At 53.7% G+C, this 20,856-nt stretch overlaps 1 protein-coding gene across 30 annotated transcripts in view; it reads left to right on the forward strand.

The window, feature by feature from the left end:
• The window catches only part of PCBP3 (poly(rC) binding protein 3), a 61,844-nt gene extending 41,812 nt beyond the window's left edge, over positions 1–20,032 (forward strand). For 11 of the 30 annotated variants that reach the window (XM_037396542.1, XM_037396543.1, XM_037396513.1 and 8 more), the window contains 4 exons: positions 304–363; positions 3,447–3,499; positions 6,519–6,688; positions 16,679–17,102. In XM_037396542.1, coding sequence (XP_037252439.1) covers positions 304–363; positions 3,447–3,499; positions 6,519–6,688; positions 16,679–16,724 — 329 coding nt within the window. In that variant the 3' untranslated portion in view covers positions 16,725–17,102. Of the gene's footprint in view, positions 1–303; positions 364–2,061; positions 2,233–3,446; positions 3,500–6,518; positions 6,689–8,455; positions 9,401–16,678 lie in introns of those variants that run through there. The other 19 variants (XM_037396514.1, XM_037396515.1, XM_037396521.1 and 16 more) reach the window with 12 other exon arrangements.
• The last annotated feature ends 824 nt before the right edge of the window (positions 20,033–20,856 follow it).

Below are 20,856 nucleotides of genomic sequence, written 5' to 3' on the forward strand. Positions count from 1 at the left end.
CCTGGGGGAGCAATGGGAAGGAGCTGCGGCCTTTGGGAGCTGCGTTGAAGGGAGGACAGCCAGCCCTGGCGTGGTGCAGCAGCCTTGTCCCAAGGCTGGCGTTTTCACGGTGACCTGGGAAGCAGATAGAGCGCAGGGGATGGAGATACTTAAAGTACCTTTGTTTACTTGATGGTCAAAGTGCCGGTTGGAAATGCCTTTTCTGACAGTATGTTCATCATATTTTGAGCTTCCTAGATGAAGTGACATTGCTTATCTCCTCGAAGGCAAAAGCATTAAACCTGTTTCTTCTTTGCTCTTCAGGAGAAAAGCTGCCCTTACATTCCTCCGAAGAAGCTCAAAATCTGATGGGCCAGTCATCAGGTAAAACACAAAGCTACAGGGAAATAAGCAGGCTTCTGTTGAAATATATTTCCTAAATAGGACTGTGCCATTGTTGTGCTCTTAGATAAATTGTGGTACTTGTGCAGAAGACGGCAGGTTTTCTTGGTGGGCAGGGAGAGGCCAGGCAGCACCGTGCCTGCCTTTCTCCTGTGTACAGCATGTCAAAAGAAAAGTGCCTGGAGTTTATTGCCTAATTTTTTGATGTTTGCGTGTAACTGCCATCTGTGTAACAGAAAGACATCAGAGTTATCACCTTATTTAATTTAATTTTGCATAAACTTTGCTTAGAAACAGTAGGAAAATGCCTGTGGGAACAGAAATGGCATGCAATTTTAGCCATCTAAGCCATTCAAGGTGAGCTGCTTTTTTAGTGGGACAGGACCCCGAGGAGCCGAAGCATGGCTGTAATCTTGGAGAAATTTTGATGTCCAATGTCCCGCACATTCATCCGTATGTGCTGAACGTGCTTGTCTCTTAGAACCTACCATTGCTTAGAGGAGTTATCCTGAGACCTGGTGGCTCACAGGCGATGTGAGCCAGACCTGATGTGAGCCAGACCTCCCCTGGGCGCAGCTGGGGCACGTGCATGCTCTGGGGGCAGGCAGGGTGCATCCCGTGCATGCCTCTAAAGAGCCTGGGGACATTGCCTAACTATGAAAGCAAACGTAGCCCTAGTAAATAGACCCCACAAGACCACAGCAAATGTAGATTTCATGATAGTGACCTGCACAGCCTTGTTTTCTCTGCATGCCCTGCTTTGCCCTTTGATCACCCCAGGCACTAATCCTGCCCTGAGCACCCCACCCCACCCCCCAGTACATCGGTGGGGACTGCATGTGCATATCAAAGAGGAAGGATGTGGTGTGCTAAAATAAACAATCCCCAGGTAATGGAGAAGGACTTGTGATGCAGGGGTGGTGCGGTACCACGGCACTGTGGGCCCCAAGGGCTTCTAGCAGCACCCTTGGCATCTGAGTGTGGGGTAGGGGACACTATCTATGAGTCTGAGGAGCCTACCTTGCATTTCCAAAGACCTTGGAGTGCCTCAGTGCTCCTCTGAGCCCATCCCCAGTGCTCTGCTCCCTTCAGGAGACGTTTTCTGCCATACCCAGGCTGCTACGGAGCTGAACCTTGTAACTCATGGTCAAGAGACAGGGACACCCACACCCAGAGGGACACATCGTTGTCTTAGCTGCAGTCCACCTTGCCCAGAACTGTGAGGAGGCTCGGTGTGAAAGATGGTCCAGGGCTGGAGAAGCGTGTCTTCCAGTGCAGGGTGCTATGAAGTCATTGTTAAGCATTGCCCGCTGTGTAAAGGCTGGGCAGGAGCTGTTTTGTGCAGGCTTTGGCGTTAGTGCACCTGGCACGGGTGAAGGAGGGCATAGAGCCGCCGAGTGGAGGATCTGCATCTCCACCTCCTGCATTTCCCCTCCACTGTGCGCTCCCAAGTGAAAAATGTGGTAAAGAGACCTCCTGCAAGCAGATGCCTGCATGGTGTACCCAGGCGTCATGTCTCTGTAAGGGAGTTACAGCTCAGAAGCTGCATTTGGGAAAGCGCAGGAATCATGCATGAGCGCACTGAAGATACCCAGGATTCTCCTTTCTAGAGGGGTGATGCTGAAATGGGATTGCAACGTAAAGCTTCATTTCAGTATTTTAGAAATTTTGCTTTGACAGCGCTGGTACCCAGACAGACATCAGTTCAGACCTGCTGGGTTTTAAAACCTATGCGGCTGTTGCCGGCAAAACTGGATGGGAGCTCCTCTTCCTCAGCGCAGAGGGCCTCGATGGAAATGCAGTCCAGCAAAACTTGACCATTGCTTGCAGTAGCTGCGCAGCACAATTAAGGTAGTGGCATATTGCCGTGTGGCATGAGGAATTCGGTGCTGCTGCTGTCTTGTGTTGTAGCAGCCCAGCACTTCCAGTCTCTTTGTGCTTCTTTGCTCTGTACCTCCTTACTCCCCTCTTTCCTTGGATACAGACCTTGCAGTCTTCCATCCTCTCACACACGCTGCTTTTAAAAACCTTCATCAGTAGTTTATATCATGCGGGTGAGGGTTTTTTTGCAGTCGCTGCAAATTCCTGTGAGCCACCAGACAGCTTGTCTCTTGCAGATTTGACACAGGACATCCCTGCTTCAGTGTTGAGGTGATTTCATAAGGAATCCTGTGGGAGAGGCAGGGTTTGACCTGGCCTAGGAGCATTACGGCATGCTGTCCTCCTGCCTCTGGGGTGCACACACAGGGCAGCCTGTGGCTCCAGCCTTTCCCACTGCGGAGAGTGCTCTCCCCTGACTCAGGAGAGGCTGGGGGAAGCGTATTGCTGCCTTTGCTCCTTGCCATGTAATTCTGTAGGGAAGCAGGCTCTAACTCTTCATACAGTTCACCTTGCTTTCCCTCGGGAGTAAGAGGGATCATCGGTCCTGGGTCCAGCTAGCGTGCACGTCTTAGCAGTTTGGATTAGCTTCAGTGTGCAAATCTGTGGGGCTTTAACTTGCAAAGGACTTTGCAGGCAGCCCTCTACTAGTGATGCCGGATCCCCCGGGAAGCCGGATTTGGGGCACCAAGCTGCTGCCGTAACCGAGCGGCTGTGCCGCTGTGTCCAGGGAGGGCTGAGAGGGTGTGTGGACAGCCCTCCCCGTGGCAGGCTGCCTGCCTCTGGGGCTGGGTTTCCTAGCCGGCAGGCTGTCTGCTGCTGTGTTGAGGAGGACCTCGTGGGAAAGTGCTTTTCCCGCCTCTCTCTGGTGATGCTGCAACCTTACACGATAACGCACCCTCCTCTGAAGGCATTCCCAGTGGGAAGACGGAAGGCGGGAAGTGAGGCAGTCATGGGGCAGCACCTGCGAGGCCAGCTCGAGGGATGCAGGGGAAGGTGGCACCCACCTCCAGCAGAGTCAGGTAGCAACCATCTTCCTCCTCCTTGTACCAAAGTGTGTGATCCCCTTCCCCTCCCAGCCCTGGAGCAGGACGCAGCCTTTGCAGTGTTGACTGTTGCAGGAAAGCAGTGGAGCTCCGCCGCGCTGCCTCTGCAAGCTATAACCATTTTCCCTTGCATATGTCCAGGTTTGGATGCCAGTCCCCCGGCCAGTACTCATGAACTCACCATTCCCAATGATGTAAGTAAATCCAAGTGCTTCCTCAGCATGTGTGTGTGTGCGCGTGTGTTTACACATAGATATACATGTCTTTGTGTGTGTGTGTGTATGTGTGTATATATATATATATATAAATAAGCTGCAGGCACATGACTTTGTTAATTATGATTAGAGATGCCCCTTCACCAGGTTCACTAATGCCCTGTGCAGTCTGTTGGGGATCAGCCTGTAGCATAAAGCGCCTGTTGGACTACACCCCGTCGGTAGCTTTCCTAGGCATAATCCCCCTTAATGGTCCTTTTCCCTTTCCAAGTGAACTCAGTGCTCATGAAACATGCCCAGTTGACAGCACTGGGAAGGGGAGCGAGCTCCCGAGCCAGCCCTGATTAAACCACAATTGCTTAATCTAGCACGGGCAGATCTGAGATGATGTTTCAGCTCAAGCGTAGTTACTGGGGGGTGGGGCGGGGCGAGTTGAAGAGGAGGTAAGTAAATAATTTTTCTGATGCCACAGAGTGCCACACAAGCGTCTGAAGGATGGTGCGTCTCATCTTAGTACTGGTGGCAGGCAGCTTTTGGGTCTTACGGATGGAGGCATTGTGGGAAAGTGGATGTTGGACTGGGATATTCACTGGAAGGAGGCTGGAGTCATGCTGGGCATGGAGCAGTGTGAGGAGAGTGCGTGGGGATGCTCAGGTGGGAGGAGGAGGGATGGAGAGCCCAACACAGCTGGCACCTGAATCCATGGGTCTCACTTGCTTCTGGACTGGCCCGTGGGTCTCTGTGGGTTAACTAGCCTGCGCTCAAATCAGGATCGGGGCAAATGGTGACATGGCTTCCAGTCTCTGTCCCCATCTGGATCACATGTAAGCATCTTCAGCCCGTCCTCATCAGGAGTTTCTGGATCGGGTCTGGCAGCTGTCGCTACTTCTTCCTGCTGTTCACCAACACAAGACAGTGCAAGGGAAGAGCAGCAACCTGGCTGCAGCTGCTGGGCACCTCTGCTCCTCCAGGATGTGTACCCAGGCCTCCTTCCACCTGAGAAACATGGCAGTGAAACAGCTTCCAAGCATCTGCTGGCTGAAACCCTTGGAGATGCTTTGCCCCAGGGCTGAGCACTGTGGGAAGGCTATGCAGAGGAGCCTGTGGGATACAGCAGCAGGGCTGATCCTGGATCTGTTTCTGTCCATCCAGCAAGGATCCCCCTTGAGAGGCTGCAAGGAGCTTTGCAAGTGCTCCTTAGGTTGCAACAGTCATGTCTGTCAAGCATGGGGGACCATAGCCCTGGCAGCAATGAGGGTATCTTCAGGAACATCAAATACCCTTGCAAAAGGGCCCACATGGGAGAAAAAGATGCCAAGAGACCTCCCACAGGACCCAGGAGCACTCGGAGCATTCGCTCACCAGAAGCCCAGCTCTCATCAGACCTGCACAGCACTGAACATCATCACCTGCATCCCTCTGCCCACTGAAAAATGCCTCCTTAGCTCTGCCTCCTGTTGTTTTGAAGGATTTTGAACACTCCCTGTCACCTTCCCTGGAAGTGGAGGACAGGTTTGGGTTTCTTAAAGCAAAGGGTCTACAGGTGTGGTTTAGTGGTGTAGATCAGCTTGGGGTTGTGCTGCAGTTCAAGGAAATCTGATGATACTCATCTTGTTTCTCCTCTGACTGTCAGGAGAAACCTGAATGCTGTTCAGCTTGGCTGTTGCTGAACTTGTGTCTAGTCTGGCTCCTCAGGTCTCCCCAGCAGGTTCCCATCTGTAAGGGATTTTCATTTGCTGTAGCATCTCTGAGTTACTTCTGCGTCGTGAAGACCAGAATGGGCAGCTGTTGGGCCAAACACCCCACTGCAGCCCCTGAGATAGTTGATACCCTTCCAGCACTGCAGTGGGGTTTATATTCAGGTCCATATGGGACAAACCACTAAGGTAGCCCCATGATCTGACAAAAGGGCCGGTGAACATTTGGAGGAGTAGTTGTCTGCACTTCTACAGTGACAGAAACCCAGCAGCTCTCAAGATGGATGTCCCACGTATAATATTCCCAGGTGCGACCTTGGTAAAGAGCTCAAATGCTGATGGCCAAGAGAAGCATGCAGAAACACTGCATGCCTGTGTTGGTAAAGTGGACATCTCAGTATGTGCTACCAAGCTGCGGAGGTGCTTGAGGGAACCATAGTTTGATGCACAAATGAGCAAGAGCAAAGATGAAGACTGTTGAAGTTCAAGCCATTGAGGACCATTGAGGAAAGTCAAGGGGCAGGTAGCTGAGGAAATTCAAACCTCCAGCTGGCTCTGATTTTTTCACAAGCGTGTGAAAGACATGTTTTGAAGTAGGATTCTCTTCCTCTGCTGGTGCCACAGCCACACGGTGCTCTCCTGTCAGTGGTGTGCGTGCTGGAGAGCCCTTGTGTTGCCCCAGAAGAGCTGAAGGGAGTATCAGAGGCAGTGAGGATGTCCCAGCAGGGTAGAAGAATTGTGGGATGGGGTGAGCAATGCAAAGCTATCAGTGGTGTGTGGCTGCACCAGCTGAGGAGGGGCTCTTGGGGTTGGGCTGTCCCTGGGGAAGGCAGTGGGCTTGTTTTCTTCTGGTAATGCACCCTGTATAGCCACCGTCAGGTCTGCTTGATTGGCAAGGGGATGAGTGCAGAGCACAGTCTGAAATGTGACTAACTCCCATCCTTGCAAAACGTTGACCAATTATTAGACCATGAAAATTATTATTACCGAAATGAGCCGGTATAACACCTCGGCCTTCTTGAAGCCCTCTGAGATGCTGGGCATTGTGTGTGGATAATTGAAATTTGCCCCCGAGGAGCAGAGCGAGGCAGGCTGCTGGACTTGCCCTGGGAGGACCATGCTCACATGCAGGTGGGATTCACCCCGGGGCTGGCTGTCTCCTGTTTTCATGAGCATTAAGGTCACTCGCGCCCCAGGGCAGAGGGAGGAAGGCTTCTGGCCAGCGCCGTGCGGTTGTGCTCATGTCTGGTGACTGCCAGAGCTGCCGCTTCTCAGACGTTCCCCCCGTGCTTTTTTTCTAGCTAATAGGCTGCATAATTGGACGCCAAGGGACCAAAATCAATGAAATTCGGCAGATGTCGGGAGCGCAGATCAAAATCGCCAACGCCACGGAAGGGTCATCGGAGCGCCAAATTACCATCACAGGAACCCCTGCAAACATCAGCCTCGCGCAGTACCTCATCAACGCCAGGTGAGACCCCCCCGCCGACCTCCGCCGCCTCCTGCCACGGCCGAACCCATCCTGCCAGCGTGGTGGGAGCAGCGCTCGCTCCCGGCACCACGGGCCAGGAGGGGCTTCCTGAGGCCAGCTGGGACGGATGGTGGCTTGCTGAGACCTCTGAGCGGGGACCAGATGTCACCAGCGGGACCTCTCCCCGCACCTGGCACTTTGGCTGGGGACTGGGAGCTGCTTCGCTGCCGGCGGAGCGGCCACGGGTTGCGCCGGTCGTCTGCCCACCCACCACTCTTGCTCAAGGATTTTGGTCGTGGGTGGGAAAAATCGCCGCCATCTTTCCCTGCGGATGAGGCAGGGGACAGGGACGGGGACAGAGCTGAGCCGGTGGTGGGGAGGCATCACTTGGGACCTGCTCGCTGGGATCCCAGCATCGCTTACTGCCACCTCGAGCCTCTTCCGTGTGCTTCCAGGCCTCCCAAAGGCTTTCCTCCATCCAATGAAAATAATCAGTCCAATAAACACGAGACATGGGAACGGCCTGATTGCTTCCTTTTCATGCTCAAAAGCTTGGTGCAGCAGGACTTTGCAGGGGCCAAGGGTTCCCAACACCACCTCCAGCTGGGGGGTGATGCTGCCTGTGCTGTGAGGGGCCGGGGGTCTGGCAGGGGGCTGCGAGGGGATTGTATGGGAGGGGTGCGTAGCTGGAGAGCAGTTGGTGACCAGTTTTGTGCTGGCAGTGAGCCGTGTCCGGGGTGCTCACACAGACCTGTTTGCGTCTACGGACTTGTGGATGGGGAGTTTAAGGGGAGACAGGGCCTTCCACTGGCTTTGCGCCTGCTTGGCCCAGCTGTGCGAGCTAAGGCCACTCGCCCATCCGTGCCCTCCGCTGCGGGCAGAGTCGGTGCCGTGCCAACCCGCCGCCAGCCCAGGATGTGCACGGCTGCAGGAGGCTGCCAGCAGGGTCCTGAGGATGGGGGGCTGTCAGTGGCGACTCTGACGTTCGTTGGGGTGTTGGCTGGGAGAACCGGTGAGGTCTGTATGTTCTTTCTCCTCCTTCCACCCAACCCACCTCAGCCCCTACCTGAAACAGACCTCCACCATCCCCCCCTGCCCCCCTGTCCCGCTGCCCACACCCATGGCACCTCTCCAGCCACTCAGGAGAGGGATGGGGCCGGCCGCACGGCCGAGTGGCTTTCCCTGCAGCTCCTTGCCAATCCCCCCCACCTCTTGAGACAAGAGAGAGAAAGAAAAGAAAAACAAGCGGCTCTGTTACGGAAAGGGCTGGCTGAGCTGCCGCCTATGCTGTGGCAGAGATCACCTGGCAGGGGCAGGATGGAGCATAGCTCAGCCTCTCCCATAGTTTGAAAAACCAGAGCAAAACGAAGAAGCTGGGGGAGCTGGGACAGCTGCCTGTCCTCCATGGGAGGGATGCTGGTGCAAGTGAAGCCGTGTGCTGGGATGTCTCCTGCCAGCACCCCTGGTGGGTGGCACCTCTGCCACAACGCAGTGCTAGGGACAGGCATTACCTGGCAGCAGTGAGGAGAGGGGAAGGCAGCTGGCCATCGAGCTGACTTTGTGCTTCAGCCCCCCTTGCCCTCCACGGGGACCTCCAAGCCCCATGCACTCAAGCCACCCAGTGATGCTCTGCCTCCCGTCTGAGCGGGGTGTAGGCAAGAGGAGGAGCGCTGCCCCGCAGGGTCTTCGTTTTCTTTTCTGCTCCAGTTATTAAGCGCTTGTTTTTGTCTCCCCCCCTACCCCTCTCTCTGCCCCTGTCTATTCTAGGCTGACGTCTGAGGTCGCTGGAATGGGCGCACTCTAATTTCCACCCACCATCCTCCACTCCGCACCACCCGACCCTCTCCAGCCACCGGCACTCCACCCAGCCTGTACTGCCTGTACATTTACCGTCTTCCCTTTGCCTCCACAGATACTCTTTTCTTTACTAACGAATATATATATATATATAAATACACACGCATATGCACACACTGGAACGTTGCATTATGAACTCCTAACTGTGCTCCTGAGGCTGCTCCCAAACTCTTTGGTTATGGTCCTTGTTTTCAGCGTATGGTGTTATTACTTCATCTGCTTTTTGCGGGGGCGGGGAGGGGGGGTTGGTTTTTTTCCGCTGGCAAGACTTCAGAAGATGATGGGGTCTCTAGTGTCAGTCTAGTGTAGCTACTTACACATTTGAGTTGACGTTGGCGGTACTTGCTGTAGCCTATGGACATGTGACACCACCCAGAGCTGTGTGTGCTTCAGGGTACTTACTTTTCTCACCCTTCTTCCTTTGATGTTCCCTCTTCGCTTTGCTTGTCCTGGCTCACCTTTGCGACCTCGCATCCCTGCCCTCAGGGTAAGGTGTGGTTTTCACCCTGTGTTATTTGGGAAGCAGGATGTGCGGGAGGCAAGCCAACGTGCAGGCACGGGTTCACCCACAGACTTCTCTCTTTGCAACATGGCAGGGTCCAGACAAGCCATTTTTCATACTAAACAGAGGGAATCACACACACAGGTACACACAAACAGTCCTCTTTTTTAACTAATGAGCAACTGGAAGTGGGAAGAATTCAGCTGTACAGGATTCACACCCCCAGGGGCCTTTGCAAGCACTCTTTTGACAATCCCCACGAGCAAAACCTTTGGACGATAGCTCAGGAAGCTCTGTGAGCCGGCTGTGTTTGTCGCTGTTTGTGTTCAATAAATGTCTGTGCAGCTCTGCTACCGATGGGCTCCGACTGTTCTTCTCCTGGGTTGCCCCACCATCTCCAGCCCCATCCTTCCCTCTGCCTCTTTCTGCACCTTTTTAGCTGCTTGGAGGGAAGGCGGGGGTTGTATACCAAACTTCATTATTATTATTATTATTATTATTATTATTTATTACTACTACTACTATTATTATTATTATTACTATCGTCATTATGACCATCATCATAATTTTATTTTATTGAGAGAAGGTCCCCATCAGTGATGCACTTCCTGAGTGATTGTAAGCTTTCTTTTTTTCAAAAGGGAGGGTATTTGGCTTGCATAATGCTGTGCTTTTCCTGAAGATTAATTTACAAGTTACAGTATAACAACAAACATCTCTCACTGCCCCCTTGTCTGGACGGATCTGCCATGTCTGTGCCCCACACCCTTCCCCAAGACCCTCTATGCCCAGTCCTGTCTTCTGCTTCCAGCCTTTACTCCTCTCTCCTCTCTCTCAAACAGGGAAACAAATATATTTTCCATCTGTTAATTTCCTACTGTACAAAAAGTATGGTTACATGGTTTTTCTGTATTGCAAATGAGGGGATCATGACGCACCATGTCCCCAGGCAGCAAAAGCAGCGACACAATATATTTTTGCACCATGCCACATGGGAAATATATTGTTTTTCCAGGTGAGCCCCAAGACTTCATGGCTTTCCCTCTCTTCCTCCCCTCATGCCGGCAGGCACCGCTGGCAGCTCCCTTCCCTTCTCCTGCCAGGACACTGGACCGATGCTGCTGTCACCAGTGCTGACAGCTCAGCACTCACACAGGGCTGCGGTGGGGACCCCAGCTGATGCCACCGCATCAGTGGAGCCAGGGATGGGCAGGGGGTTATGGGCCCCAGCACCAGCACAGGGACTGATGCAGCTGCTCGGTGGCTGGCAGGGATGATAGCATGGTTCAGAGAGGGTGAAGGGAGGGAGTGTGCTTGAGCAAGACAGTATGTGCCTGCTATCTGTGTGCATCAGGCAGCATCGTCACCTCCCCTTAGAGGTCTATTCTAGCCTAGGAGCCCACTACTGGCAAAGCTCCAGCAAGGTGGAAGGAGCTGCCAGCCTAGATGTTGTAAAACCCATGCGTGCTCAGCTCTCTGGAGCATTCCAAGCCTCTGCATTTAAAGGCACTTCCAGCTTCTTCATAAGATGCTTTGCTGCCCGTTCTTAACACTTTGCTCAGCTCTCCCTGGCAGCTTGGATTCAGGTGTGCCTCTCAAGATCAAACATGCTCAAGAGCATCCCCATATTCCCCATCCAGGGGAGCACAGATGCTTTGGGGAGTGCCACGAGGGCTCAGGTGGAGCCAGTAACCTCCCCTGGTAGCAGCCCCGACTCGTATTTGTGCTGATTCTGGAGGAGGGAGGGAGCCCAGGCACCACATGCTGCCTCCCCCAAGCTGCTGGCTGGCCAGAGCAAGCACAGAGCCGCTCGCCAGGTTGGTAAGTCAGCCGTGAGCAACCGGCATGCCTCATCTTCTCCTGTTCCTCACTCTGGTCTAGCCCAAGTATTTTTCCTGTTAAAAGAACAAAATACCTTTGTGTGAGACCCAGCATGAAAAGAACCACCCACCGGCATGCTGGAGCCACCTCGTGGGCTGGGTGGTGAGCTGGGGTATGTGCTAGCCAGCAGAAGCTCTGCATCCCCCTGTCACCACCCTCCAAGCAAAGCGATGGCAGCCAGTGGCTTGGGGCGATACCCTCCTCGGAGAGGGATGGTGCATGGAGGGACCAGCCCATCCTGCCATGGCTTAGCTCTCCTGTCGGGCTGTAGCACAAGTCAAAGCATGAGCAGGTCTTGCAGGCGATAGAGGCACATGAAAAGCAAACCGAGGTGTGTGGCAGGAGCAGCCTGACTCTTCTTGTGCCACTTTCTTGGCATGCGGGAGCACTTCAAAACGCTGGCACACAGGGCACAGTCAGAAATCAGCAGTAGCATCACATTGACCAAGGCTGAGAAACATCTTAAGCCAATGTGTTTGTGGCGTTCGTGTATCTGTCAGGCACTTATGCTCTGAGTTCCTCAGGCATATTAAGACAGGGGACCTTAATAGCAAGCTAACTGCAATGAATTTGGAAATGGCTTTGCACAGGGACCTGCGGTTTCTGCAGATCGTGTCTGCCCTGAATTTCTTCGCTGCATGTGCTGTGCTCCCCATGCTATTCCCCACCTCTGCTGAGACAGCGCTGCCCAAAATAGCAAATGCCAGATTGGGTCTGCCAGATGCAACTGAGCTCAGAGGCTACTAGAGAGGAGGAGCAGGCTGCAGCAATACCTCTACACCCACCCCCATGCCAGTGAACCCGCAGATAACATCCACCATCCCAGCCCACTGCAATGTCTGTCACCCGGTGAGACTGCGCCTCCTGGTAGAGCCACCACAGGAATCTGTGGTGAAGGAGAGGAGCTCAGATACGGGCATCATCGCTCTGGCATCAGGCGGGTGTCCGAGCTGTTGTGTCAAGTCGCATGCAGCAGCAGGGACTTGCTCATGGGAGCAGCCTGGGGAGCAGTATGCGGGGCTGCCACCTTATAGGAGTGCTGCGTCCTTGAAGCATCAGCTCTGCGTGGAGCAGCGGGAGAGTCTGGCAAATCTTCTAGCACCTAGATAAAAAGCATTGCTGCTCAGGATGTGGTTTTTAAGGACTGTCGCTGAAATGTGCCGTCCCAGGGGTCAGAGCGTAGGGCTGGGTTTTACCTTCTCCCCGTGGCATCTCAGCTCGCGTTATCTGAACAATGTCTGCTTGCGTCATCGTTAAATCTCGAGGTCTTGCCATGGGACTTCAGGAGGCAAAAGAAGCTTGATGTACCAAACTGCTCACAATTCCCTTTTTTGCTCTGATACAGGATGCATTTTTGGTTTAGCTTTGTGGAGACTATTTGTAACAGAAAAAGCCACTTGAGCAACTCTAGCTGGGAAATGCCAGCCCTCCTGCAAATGAAGCTGGAGGTTTCTCAAACCAGGCATGCAAAAAATGATAAATCTATACTAAGCCCCTACAAAGCAAATGCTTATTCTTCTTCCATTGCTCAGGAATCCCCTCCTCAGTGGAGGGGGAGATACAGCCAAGCTGTGGAAGGGAGTGGGAAGGAGCTGAGCCTTTTGCTGTAGGGCTGGGGAGAGAGGAGCCTGTGGAAAGCACCAGGTGGGATCCTGCAGGAGAGGGCACAGTGAAGGATGCGGTCGTACTGGCGTGGCTGAGGCATCTCTCCTTCTGACATTACCTTTGACACTGCGACTTTTCTTCAGGGTTGCATTTCCCAGGTTATTTTTCAAATTGAGAAAAAAAAAAAAAGGGGGGGAAACAAAACTCCAGTGTTATGTGGGAATCTAGCAGCTTATCCATCATCAGCTGGGCTTGAGCGAGGCCTGGAGAAAGAGGTGTTTAAACAATTGCAGCATCTCCTGGGAACATGTTGGTGACAGTAACGATAAAAACAAAATCACAAGGAATTTATCAAACTCAGCTTTATTTGGTATGGCTCAAAAACAGATTTGCAGTTTTCTTTGGAAGGACCTTCAATGTTTTTTTACTTGTGAGATGTCTTGGGTTTGCATTTTATACGAACTTAAAATGCTCCAATGATGCATCCACAGCCATGCCACTGGGAAAAGTATATGTACATCTCTAATATTGGAGTGAATATTTAATACAAACTGAACGTCCCAGTTAATCAACAGAATAGCTTTAATGCATTGCTTTTCTCTCTCAAAGCAATGCATGTTATCCAGACAGAATGATTCAAGGTTTCTGGAAGTAACCGACTCAGTGTTACTCAGTCAAACACTTTGGCAATGTGTTATTATGTGGGAAACGGTTACTTTGGCAGGAAGATGTTGGTCCAGTGCCTCACCCTGCCCCTGAGTGTGGTGGCTTTCCATCAGAGAGGGGCTGGCTGAGGTCTCCACCCCCCCCTCATATCCTTCCCAGGTCATGCTCCTAGATAATTGTTTGGAGTATTCTTATGTGCATTTTTTTCCCTAGACTATATTTGAAAATCTGGTACGTAATGGGTTTGAAAAAAATAGATTGTTTCCCCTGAGGGAAAGTGACTTTCTACCAGGGAGACTCTTTAAATTTAATACTCTCTTTTAGTTGTAAATCAGGGGCGTTTATGTATTCATGCTAGTCACTTTTAATTATGCTAATTTCAAGCTTATGGTCTGTTAGCAAGGGTAATTTCACCCCCGCAGTGCTGGCAGAGGTGGGGTGTCTGGGGGATCGCTCTGTGCTGTGGAAGGGATGGATCCTTAATCTCATTTTCTCCTTGGCCGCAGAGGTGGAAGGATGGTGCAGGCTCGGTGCAAACCCTTTCTGACACCTTTCTCACGCCCTTTGCAGAAGATGAGAGCCCAGTAGCCCACCTCCCTTAGCCCTGCCTGGCTGCAGCCCCCAGCCCCAGGGAGGTGCCCTGGTCCCCGGGCCTGGGGACCCCCCCAGGCTGGTCACTAGGTGTCCCTCTTGGCCAGCTTTCCGCACGCATCCTGCCCTAGCCCAGGCAGCCTTTGGATGTCGGATGCTCCCAGCCTCTGCTCCATCTGGTTGCAGAAGACATGCCATGCTGCTGGACATGAGAAGGGAGTGGTTATTTGTGTCCCTCTCACCGGTGACCAGAGGTGACACTCACCTAGCAGGCAGCTGGCACTGTGTGCCACTGCAGGAAAGGTCCTGGCAGTGATGCCCACTTCACAGAGACACCCTAGCCCATCTAGGCAACTGCGCATAGCTAGCAGCTCCCTCGGCCATGGGTGTCCCCATGCTCTCCGGTTATACTGGTTGTGCCAAAGGATGAGGTTGGTGGCACAAGCCCCCACCTTACGCTGGCCCAAGCCCATTTGGTCTCGCTGGCCTGGCATTTTGCAACAGAGGGACAGGGTTTTGCTGGAGAGGTCCTGAGGGTCCCCAGCCCTTGCTGTTCCCAGGGAGGTTGGCGTGTGCATGCGGGGAGCACCGTGCCTCACCCCGTGGCAGGAGCATCTGCAGCTGGTGAGAGCACCGAGCTCAGCGTGGAATGACTTGCAGAAAGGTCATGGTCTCAGTGCAATTCCCCTGCTCCCATGCAGGATATCACAGGGAGCTGGGGCTCTGCTGAGAGGGTTATTTTTGCTTTCCTTTCAAGAAAAGTGCAGCTGCGGATCTTAATCTGCTGTGCTATGCGTCGAGCCCTAGGCCTCCGTCCAAAGGGTAACGTGGCAGTAACTTTCAGGAAGTACTGGATGTACCAGATGTGCAACTCCTTCAACTCCAGATGTGCCGCCCCCCTCCCACTCTGCCTCAGCACAGTTGTCCTGCAAAGAGAAACGAGACACCAGATCGCTCAGAAAGCATCCCACAGATTAAATGTAGCCAAGTGCAAACCCAGGCTGATTCTGGATTCCCACACTCATGTGTAGGCAGTTTAACCGCAGGGATGTCTCTTCCCAGAAATGATGCTCGTGCCGGCTCCGCACATGGGGAGCAAAACCAGCTAGGAGATGAGCAGGATAAAAATGGACCTGCACGAGAAGGCTTCGTTTCTGAGCCTCATGCCGAACCGCAGCCTGTTGCTGATTTAAAACACACGTGCTGTTTCTAGAAGGAACTGCTTTGATCCCAAAAGGGAAAGCCGGGATGTGCATGAGGACTTGAGTATTTGAAGCACTCCTGGAGTGCTGGATTCTGGTCCCCTGCAGGCAGCATCTCAGCAGCACTATTTATTCTGGGAGTAAAGCCTTTGTCTAAGAGCATTTGAGTCTGGACCAAAAAGGGAATGAGTGATGCTTGACTCTGGAGCCTCTCTGAGTTTTGATGCTTCAGATGAGACTCCAAGGCGCGGGATGCTCCAGGGAAGCATGGGCATGATGACGGCAGGCCACCAGCCAGCTGGCAGCGTGGCCAAGCACGAAGAGCTCAGGCAGAGCGGGCTGGAGGGATGGAGCAGTGTTACCCCTGAATTCAGGTTGAGTGCGTGGCTTAGGGTCGATATCCAACAGGATTTCCCAGTGCAAAGGAGAGCAAGACAGCTTCGTGACGTGTTCACCCAAACCCCTCTCATTTAGTTGTATGAGGGGGTTCTTTGGTAAGGCTCTTCAGGGAAGAGCTCCCACCCAGACATTGCGATGATATAACCTGAGGCTACTATGGCAACCAGTGCTGTGGTTTTCCCAAGGGATGTTGCTGTGCGCTAGTCGGCACACAGCCATGCTCCCAAGTCTCTTACAGGAGCGCTGCAGAGGGATGGTGTGCTCCTTCCCACTGTCTATAAAAAGCCAGCTAAAGATGTAAACCTGACACTCCAGGGAAACCACCATCTCTGTCTTTAAAACAAATTTTCAGTTGCATACTAACATTTCTTTCCTTGCCTCAGGTAGATTTCCCCTCCCAGTATTTCAGGCTGAAATGCAATGATTTCAATATGCACAGGATGGTGCAACGCATCTTTAAATGCAGCAATGCTCAGAGGGTTTTTTTTGACTGAAAAAGATTCAAGCCTGTGATACTTGTCCCTGTTGTGCTGGGGCAGCCTGGGGCTGCCTGACCGTGGCTCCTTGTCAGCCAGATCATGGGCAGGGTGTGCTTTTTTTTCCCCTTAATGCAACACCAAGTATAAAATCTACTCACAGGCTTTCTGCTGTTCACAGGCATAAGTTGGGCAGGGATATGCTCCTCTGCCGGCTTCTGCCCATCACCCCCAGCCCCTCGATGCCCTTGCCCATCACCCCCCAACCTGGCTGCCTGGGCTGATGGGGGCCAGCAGCACCAGCCCTCCTCAGTCACTGTCCCCACAGCCACGTTTGCGGGGCAGAGTGAGTGAGGCAGGCAGGCAGGGGTGATGCTCAGCCTAGGGACATGTCAATGCGCGGGGTCAAGGCATTTTCCCTGTGCAAAGCTTGTGGCCTCACTATGTTCAGATTGCTCCTCCAGAGCTCCCAAAAAGCCACTCAGCACCCAGTGAGAGCCCACAAGGCAAACCTGCAGCACACTGGGCAGCCACCTCGGCTCACCCAGCAGCGCAGGGTGCTCATGTAGGATGTTTTTGGGCACAAGCTCCCATGGCAAAGGGAAGTTTGCATTGGTTTATGTTGGTAGCAGAGCTCAGCCTGGGTATGGCTCTCCCAGGCTTGGCCTTTGGGTTGCAGGTGATTTCAGCATCATGCTGGAGAATTGCTCAGGGCATTGTGCGAGGCCACGCATCCGTGTAACCCAAGGGGCTGGGAGCAGGAGGCACAGTGTTTCTGAGCCCTGACCATCTCCTTTGATTGACCCCTTAGCTCTCCAGACCCTGATCCTCACGGGAGGAACACCTTCACCGCTTGACCGGAGCGCCGCAGCGGATGTGGTGCCAGTGGCTGATGCTTGAGCCCCCGCCGAAGATGCTGCCGGCTTCCCGTGAACTTCTCCCTTTCCTCCGTGGCATCCTTTGGGCCAGCTGCCCGAAGCCTCCTGCCCATGGCAGTCCCTGTTCCCTCAGCTGTGGTATGGGGCAGCAGCGGGACCGGGGGGCTTGAGCAGCAGCTCGCAGGAGGACAGCGGCTTGCAGCTAGCGTGCAGCAGTGCCTGCTTCTGCAAGCAAGCATTTCCTCATTGCCCCCTTCTGCGCTTCTTCATCACCCCTCGCTCCCCTGCTGCTTTGCAATGTATTTTGTGGCTTAACTGTGTAATTGCAATAAAGCTTTTGTTGCTTGAGGTACCCTCTATGGTTAGCTGGAGGGGGTTGGTGTGACACTGAAAAGGGGGTCCCCAGAGGGTGCACACGCTGCTCAGCTGGCACAGCCGTGGCATGGGTAGTGGGTTATCCACAGAGAGGGTAGTAGGATGCTGCAGGGGGGTGGGGGGTGGAGGTTGGAGACAGGGCAGCAGCACAGGAGCCTCTGTCCCCCCAGAAGGGTTAATGGGTAAACTCAGCCTTTGCAGCCTGTGAAGCAAACCACGACTAGCTGGAAAAAGGGCCTCAAAGCCCTGGCTCCGCTCAGCATCAGGAAATAATCCCATGCGGGAGCCAGGAGGGGAGGGGGAGTGGGATGAGGGGAGCACTGTGAAGAAAATCCAGAGCTTTCCCTGAAGGCAGCAACGGCCAGGATTCATTATCCGTCAGGAGACGTGTTTATAGCAAGTGTGAGTCACTGTTGGGCCCTGGATGGGAGCAGCCTACAGCGGGGGCTGCCAGCGGTTCAGATGGGGTATGGGCTGCCCATCCAGCCCCACACAATGGCAACTCTCAAGGTCTCCCCCCACCCAAGCAACCATGTGCCAGCCCCAGACCTTGGAGCAGACCCAGTGCTATTTTGGACCACTTTGGGGCACGTGTTTCCTCTGGGATGCTTCACTTTTTTTCACTTTCACTCAAGAAGTGATGCCAGAGTACTGCCCCTCCCTGCCACACAGCCAGCCCTGGCAGTACCCCTCCACCCATGCCCACCCGTGCCCATGCCAGCCTCAAGCCCAGGGTATCACCCCGTGATGATCAGCAGCGGAGCGGCTGGCTTCACCCCCGGCACTGCACATTGCCCTGATGCAGCGGGGCTCTCCATCCCTAGCCGGTCCAGCCCCAGGGCTGAAACACAACTAGGCAGCCAGGAGAAACCAGCACTGCCTGCCCGGACTTCTGTCCCCTGGGGAAATAAAGGCAAAAATGCCCATTTTGACCTTTTTCTCCATTTGGAGTTGTATTTTCCACAATGCACGTCACCCCTGCTCCCACCTGGCCCTGCAAAGGGGCTGTGGGTAGGTGACAGTCCCTCTGGGTTTCGGCAGCTGGCCAAGCCCCCGTTTTGCTGCGGGAGCCTGTTGGTCACCCCTGCTAAACCTGCTCCACTGGGAGCCAAGTCTGTATGGGCTCTGGTGCTTGGCCCAAGTGCCTCCGAGTGGGAAGTCATCTTCCCCTTGCCTATGCCATCCCTGGCACCCCCTTCACTGGGCGCCCAGCCCCACGGCCGATCGCACTGGCCCTGTATGGAAGTGTCAGCCTGTGGCACCGTCTGGGGAGGTCTCAGTCAGCTCGTAGGTAGCATTATGGGCCCACAGGCAAAGAATGTGCTCATTCCCACCCCATCCCAGCATCTGTACCCCAGAGCATCCCCAGAAGGAAAACCCTTGCCAGCTTGCAGAAATTCAGGGAGCTTCTGTAGTTAAAAGTCAGCTGGCGCCATCCTTAAAAGCATGCTGTTATCTTGCCTGACACAGGAATTTGCCTAGAAAAAATCACTTTGCTCCTGCTTTCCTTCACAAATCTATTTTAGATGAGGTGACACAGCAAAGGCAACACTTGCCAGGGACTGAAGATGCACACTGCTACCCATGCTGGCTCCCATGGTGTGTTGGTGCCCGGGGTGCCAGCTGCCAGCCCAGTTCGGTGCCTGGCTCAGGCAAGCCACAGTCACCCACAACACGCAGCTCCAGGCCTGGCACAAATTTTAACTAAACCCCAGGTTTTCTGGGTTTCTCCTCCCCCAGCAGCTGGTCACATGCTTTGACTTAGAGAAAAACTCATGTCCCATTGCTCAGAGCAGCAGTGCTGTGGAGACCCTCCCAAAACAGGGTGTCACCTACTGAGACCAATGCTGCAGGAAACATGGGCCAGCCTGGCTCAGGGCTGCTTTCCCACCTCCCCACAAGCCACAGGCCATCTATGAGCAGCTTGCATGGCCACACACCCTTGTGCAGTGCTGGGAGATACTGCCAGAGCAGCCCCAGGGAAGAAGCCAGTGGAGCTGTGAGTGCAAACACCTGGGACTCAGCCCCAAATACTCCTGCCCACCCACAGGGCTTGAATCCCTGTCCAGGCTGGAGAGGTGAGATGTGGAAGGATGTTAACCACTCACATCCTTCACCTGTGTGTGCTGGCTTTTCCTCTGCAGGATGCATCAGCTGAAACACAAAGCATCTGTGCTCCTGTGAAGGCATTAAGTGATTCAGGTGCCCCACATCGCTTCCTATTGCCTCCAGTCCTCTGCTGCACAGCAGCTGGCTGCAGCACTCTGTGGCTCTCTCCTGAGAGGGGTAAGTGTTTGGAGGTTTGAAACAGCCTGTTTACCTTTGGCTGCTCCTCTAAAAAAAAAAGCAGTGGAAGAGATTCTTATCTCGATGACCTGCTGGGATTTCCCTTGCTTTGGCTTGTGCTGGAGACCTCTGGTCTGCTGCCTTCTCTGTAACCCCTGTTTCTACTCCAGGATGGAGCAGCTCAGACTTTCCTTGTGTGCTCTGTCTCCGGTCTCCTGGCCAGCCTGGTATCTTTAAAAGATGGCTGCTCCTGCCCCTTTGCAAGGGGGTCATGCTAGAGCTCTCCTTGCAGGGTGCATGTTTGCAGGACCAAGGACCAAAAGCGCTGCCCCTCCTCAGCGGTGCCCCTGAAGGACAGCTGCCCTCCTAGCTTCCCTTCCAGCTCAGCATTGTCTGTGCTCTCTCAGCCACAAATAAGCATGGAGCAGGAGAAATAGTTTTGAGGACAACAAAATGGCTGGATGGTTTACATTTGCTCTTAATTGTCTGCAAAAGATCCGAGGAGGATGTTTGGCTCTGCTTGGAGTGGGCTGGGAAGGCGTCCTTGCCAGGAAGGGTAGCTGACTTGTTTTATGCTTCTAGGAAAAGGCTGCAGGCTGGGTCTGGCTCTGGTGTAAAAAGAGCTCAGCTGTAAGCCTTGCTGCATCCTAGGGCTGCTCTCAAAGGCCATAACCACCCCAGAAGCTGTGATGGCTGCTGGAGTGGTATGAAAAAAAAAAAAAAAAAAGGCATAAAAGGTGCATGCTGAAAAAAAAAATAGACAGCAGAAACAGTCTGGGAATGAGCTAACAGGGACCTCAGGGAGTTTGCAAGACCTGCAAGTTCCTGGGCTGGGGTGGCTCGTCCACCTGGAAAAGCATGGAAAGGGGTCAGGCTGCAAAGCCAGCTGAGGTACGTTATCTGGAGGGTACCCAAGAAGCAAGATAGACTTCTGTGCTTCCTAGGGCTTTCAGGCTTGCTGACTACACTGAGGGAGAATGAAAGCATGTTCAGGGGAGTGGAGGGTGTGGGAGAGCAGAGGGAAGGGAAATGAAAGCAATTAGGGGTGGTCTTTTGGCTCTGCAGAAGAGATGAGCTGTGCTGTAGCACCACTGCAACTTGAAAGACAAGACAAGCTGGTAGGGAACGGGCGAGAGGTGAAAGGAAAAACACAGCACCGTGTGGGCATCGTGGGTTTTGCTGTGTGGCTTCAGGAGCAGATGGGCACTGCTGCCAGCCTTGTGCCGCCCCTGCCACCCGAGGCTTGCTGGGACCAGTCCTCAGCACTGTTGTGCACCAACAGATGTGGAGAGGGGGGCCTTAGAAGTGGTGCTGTAACCCATGGCAGGGAAAAAACAGGTTTTCTACCCTGCTAGCTCATCTTTTTGCAGTTTGTGATGCAAGCTGGCCCAGCTGCTGCAAACCGCAGGGTAGGGGGAGCCCTGTGCCACCCCCCAGTGTGGGACTGGGT

Source organism: Falco rusticolus, chromosome 8, assembly GCF_015220075.1.
Source record: "Falco rusticolus isolate bFalRus1 chromosome 8, bFalRus1.pri, whole genome shotgun sequence".
In the NCBI taxonomy this organism is placed as follows: domain Eukaryota; kingdom Metazoa; phylum Chordata; class Aves; order Falconiformes; family Falconidae; genus Falco; species Falco rusticolus.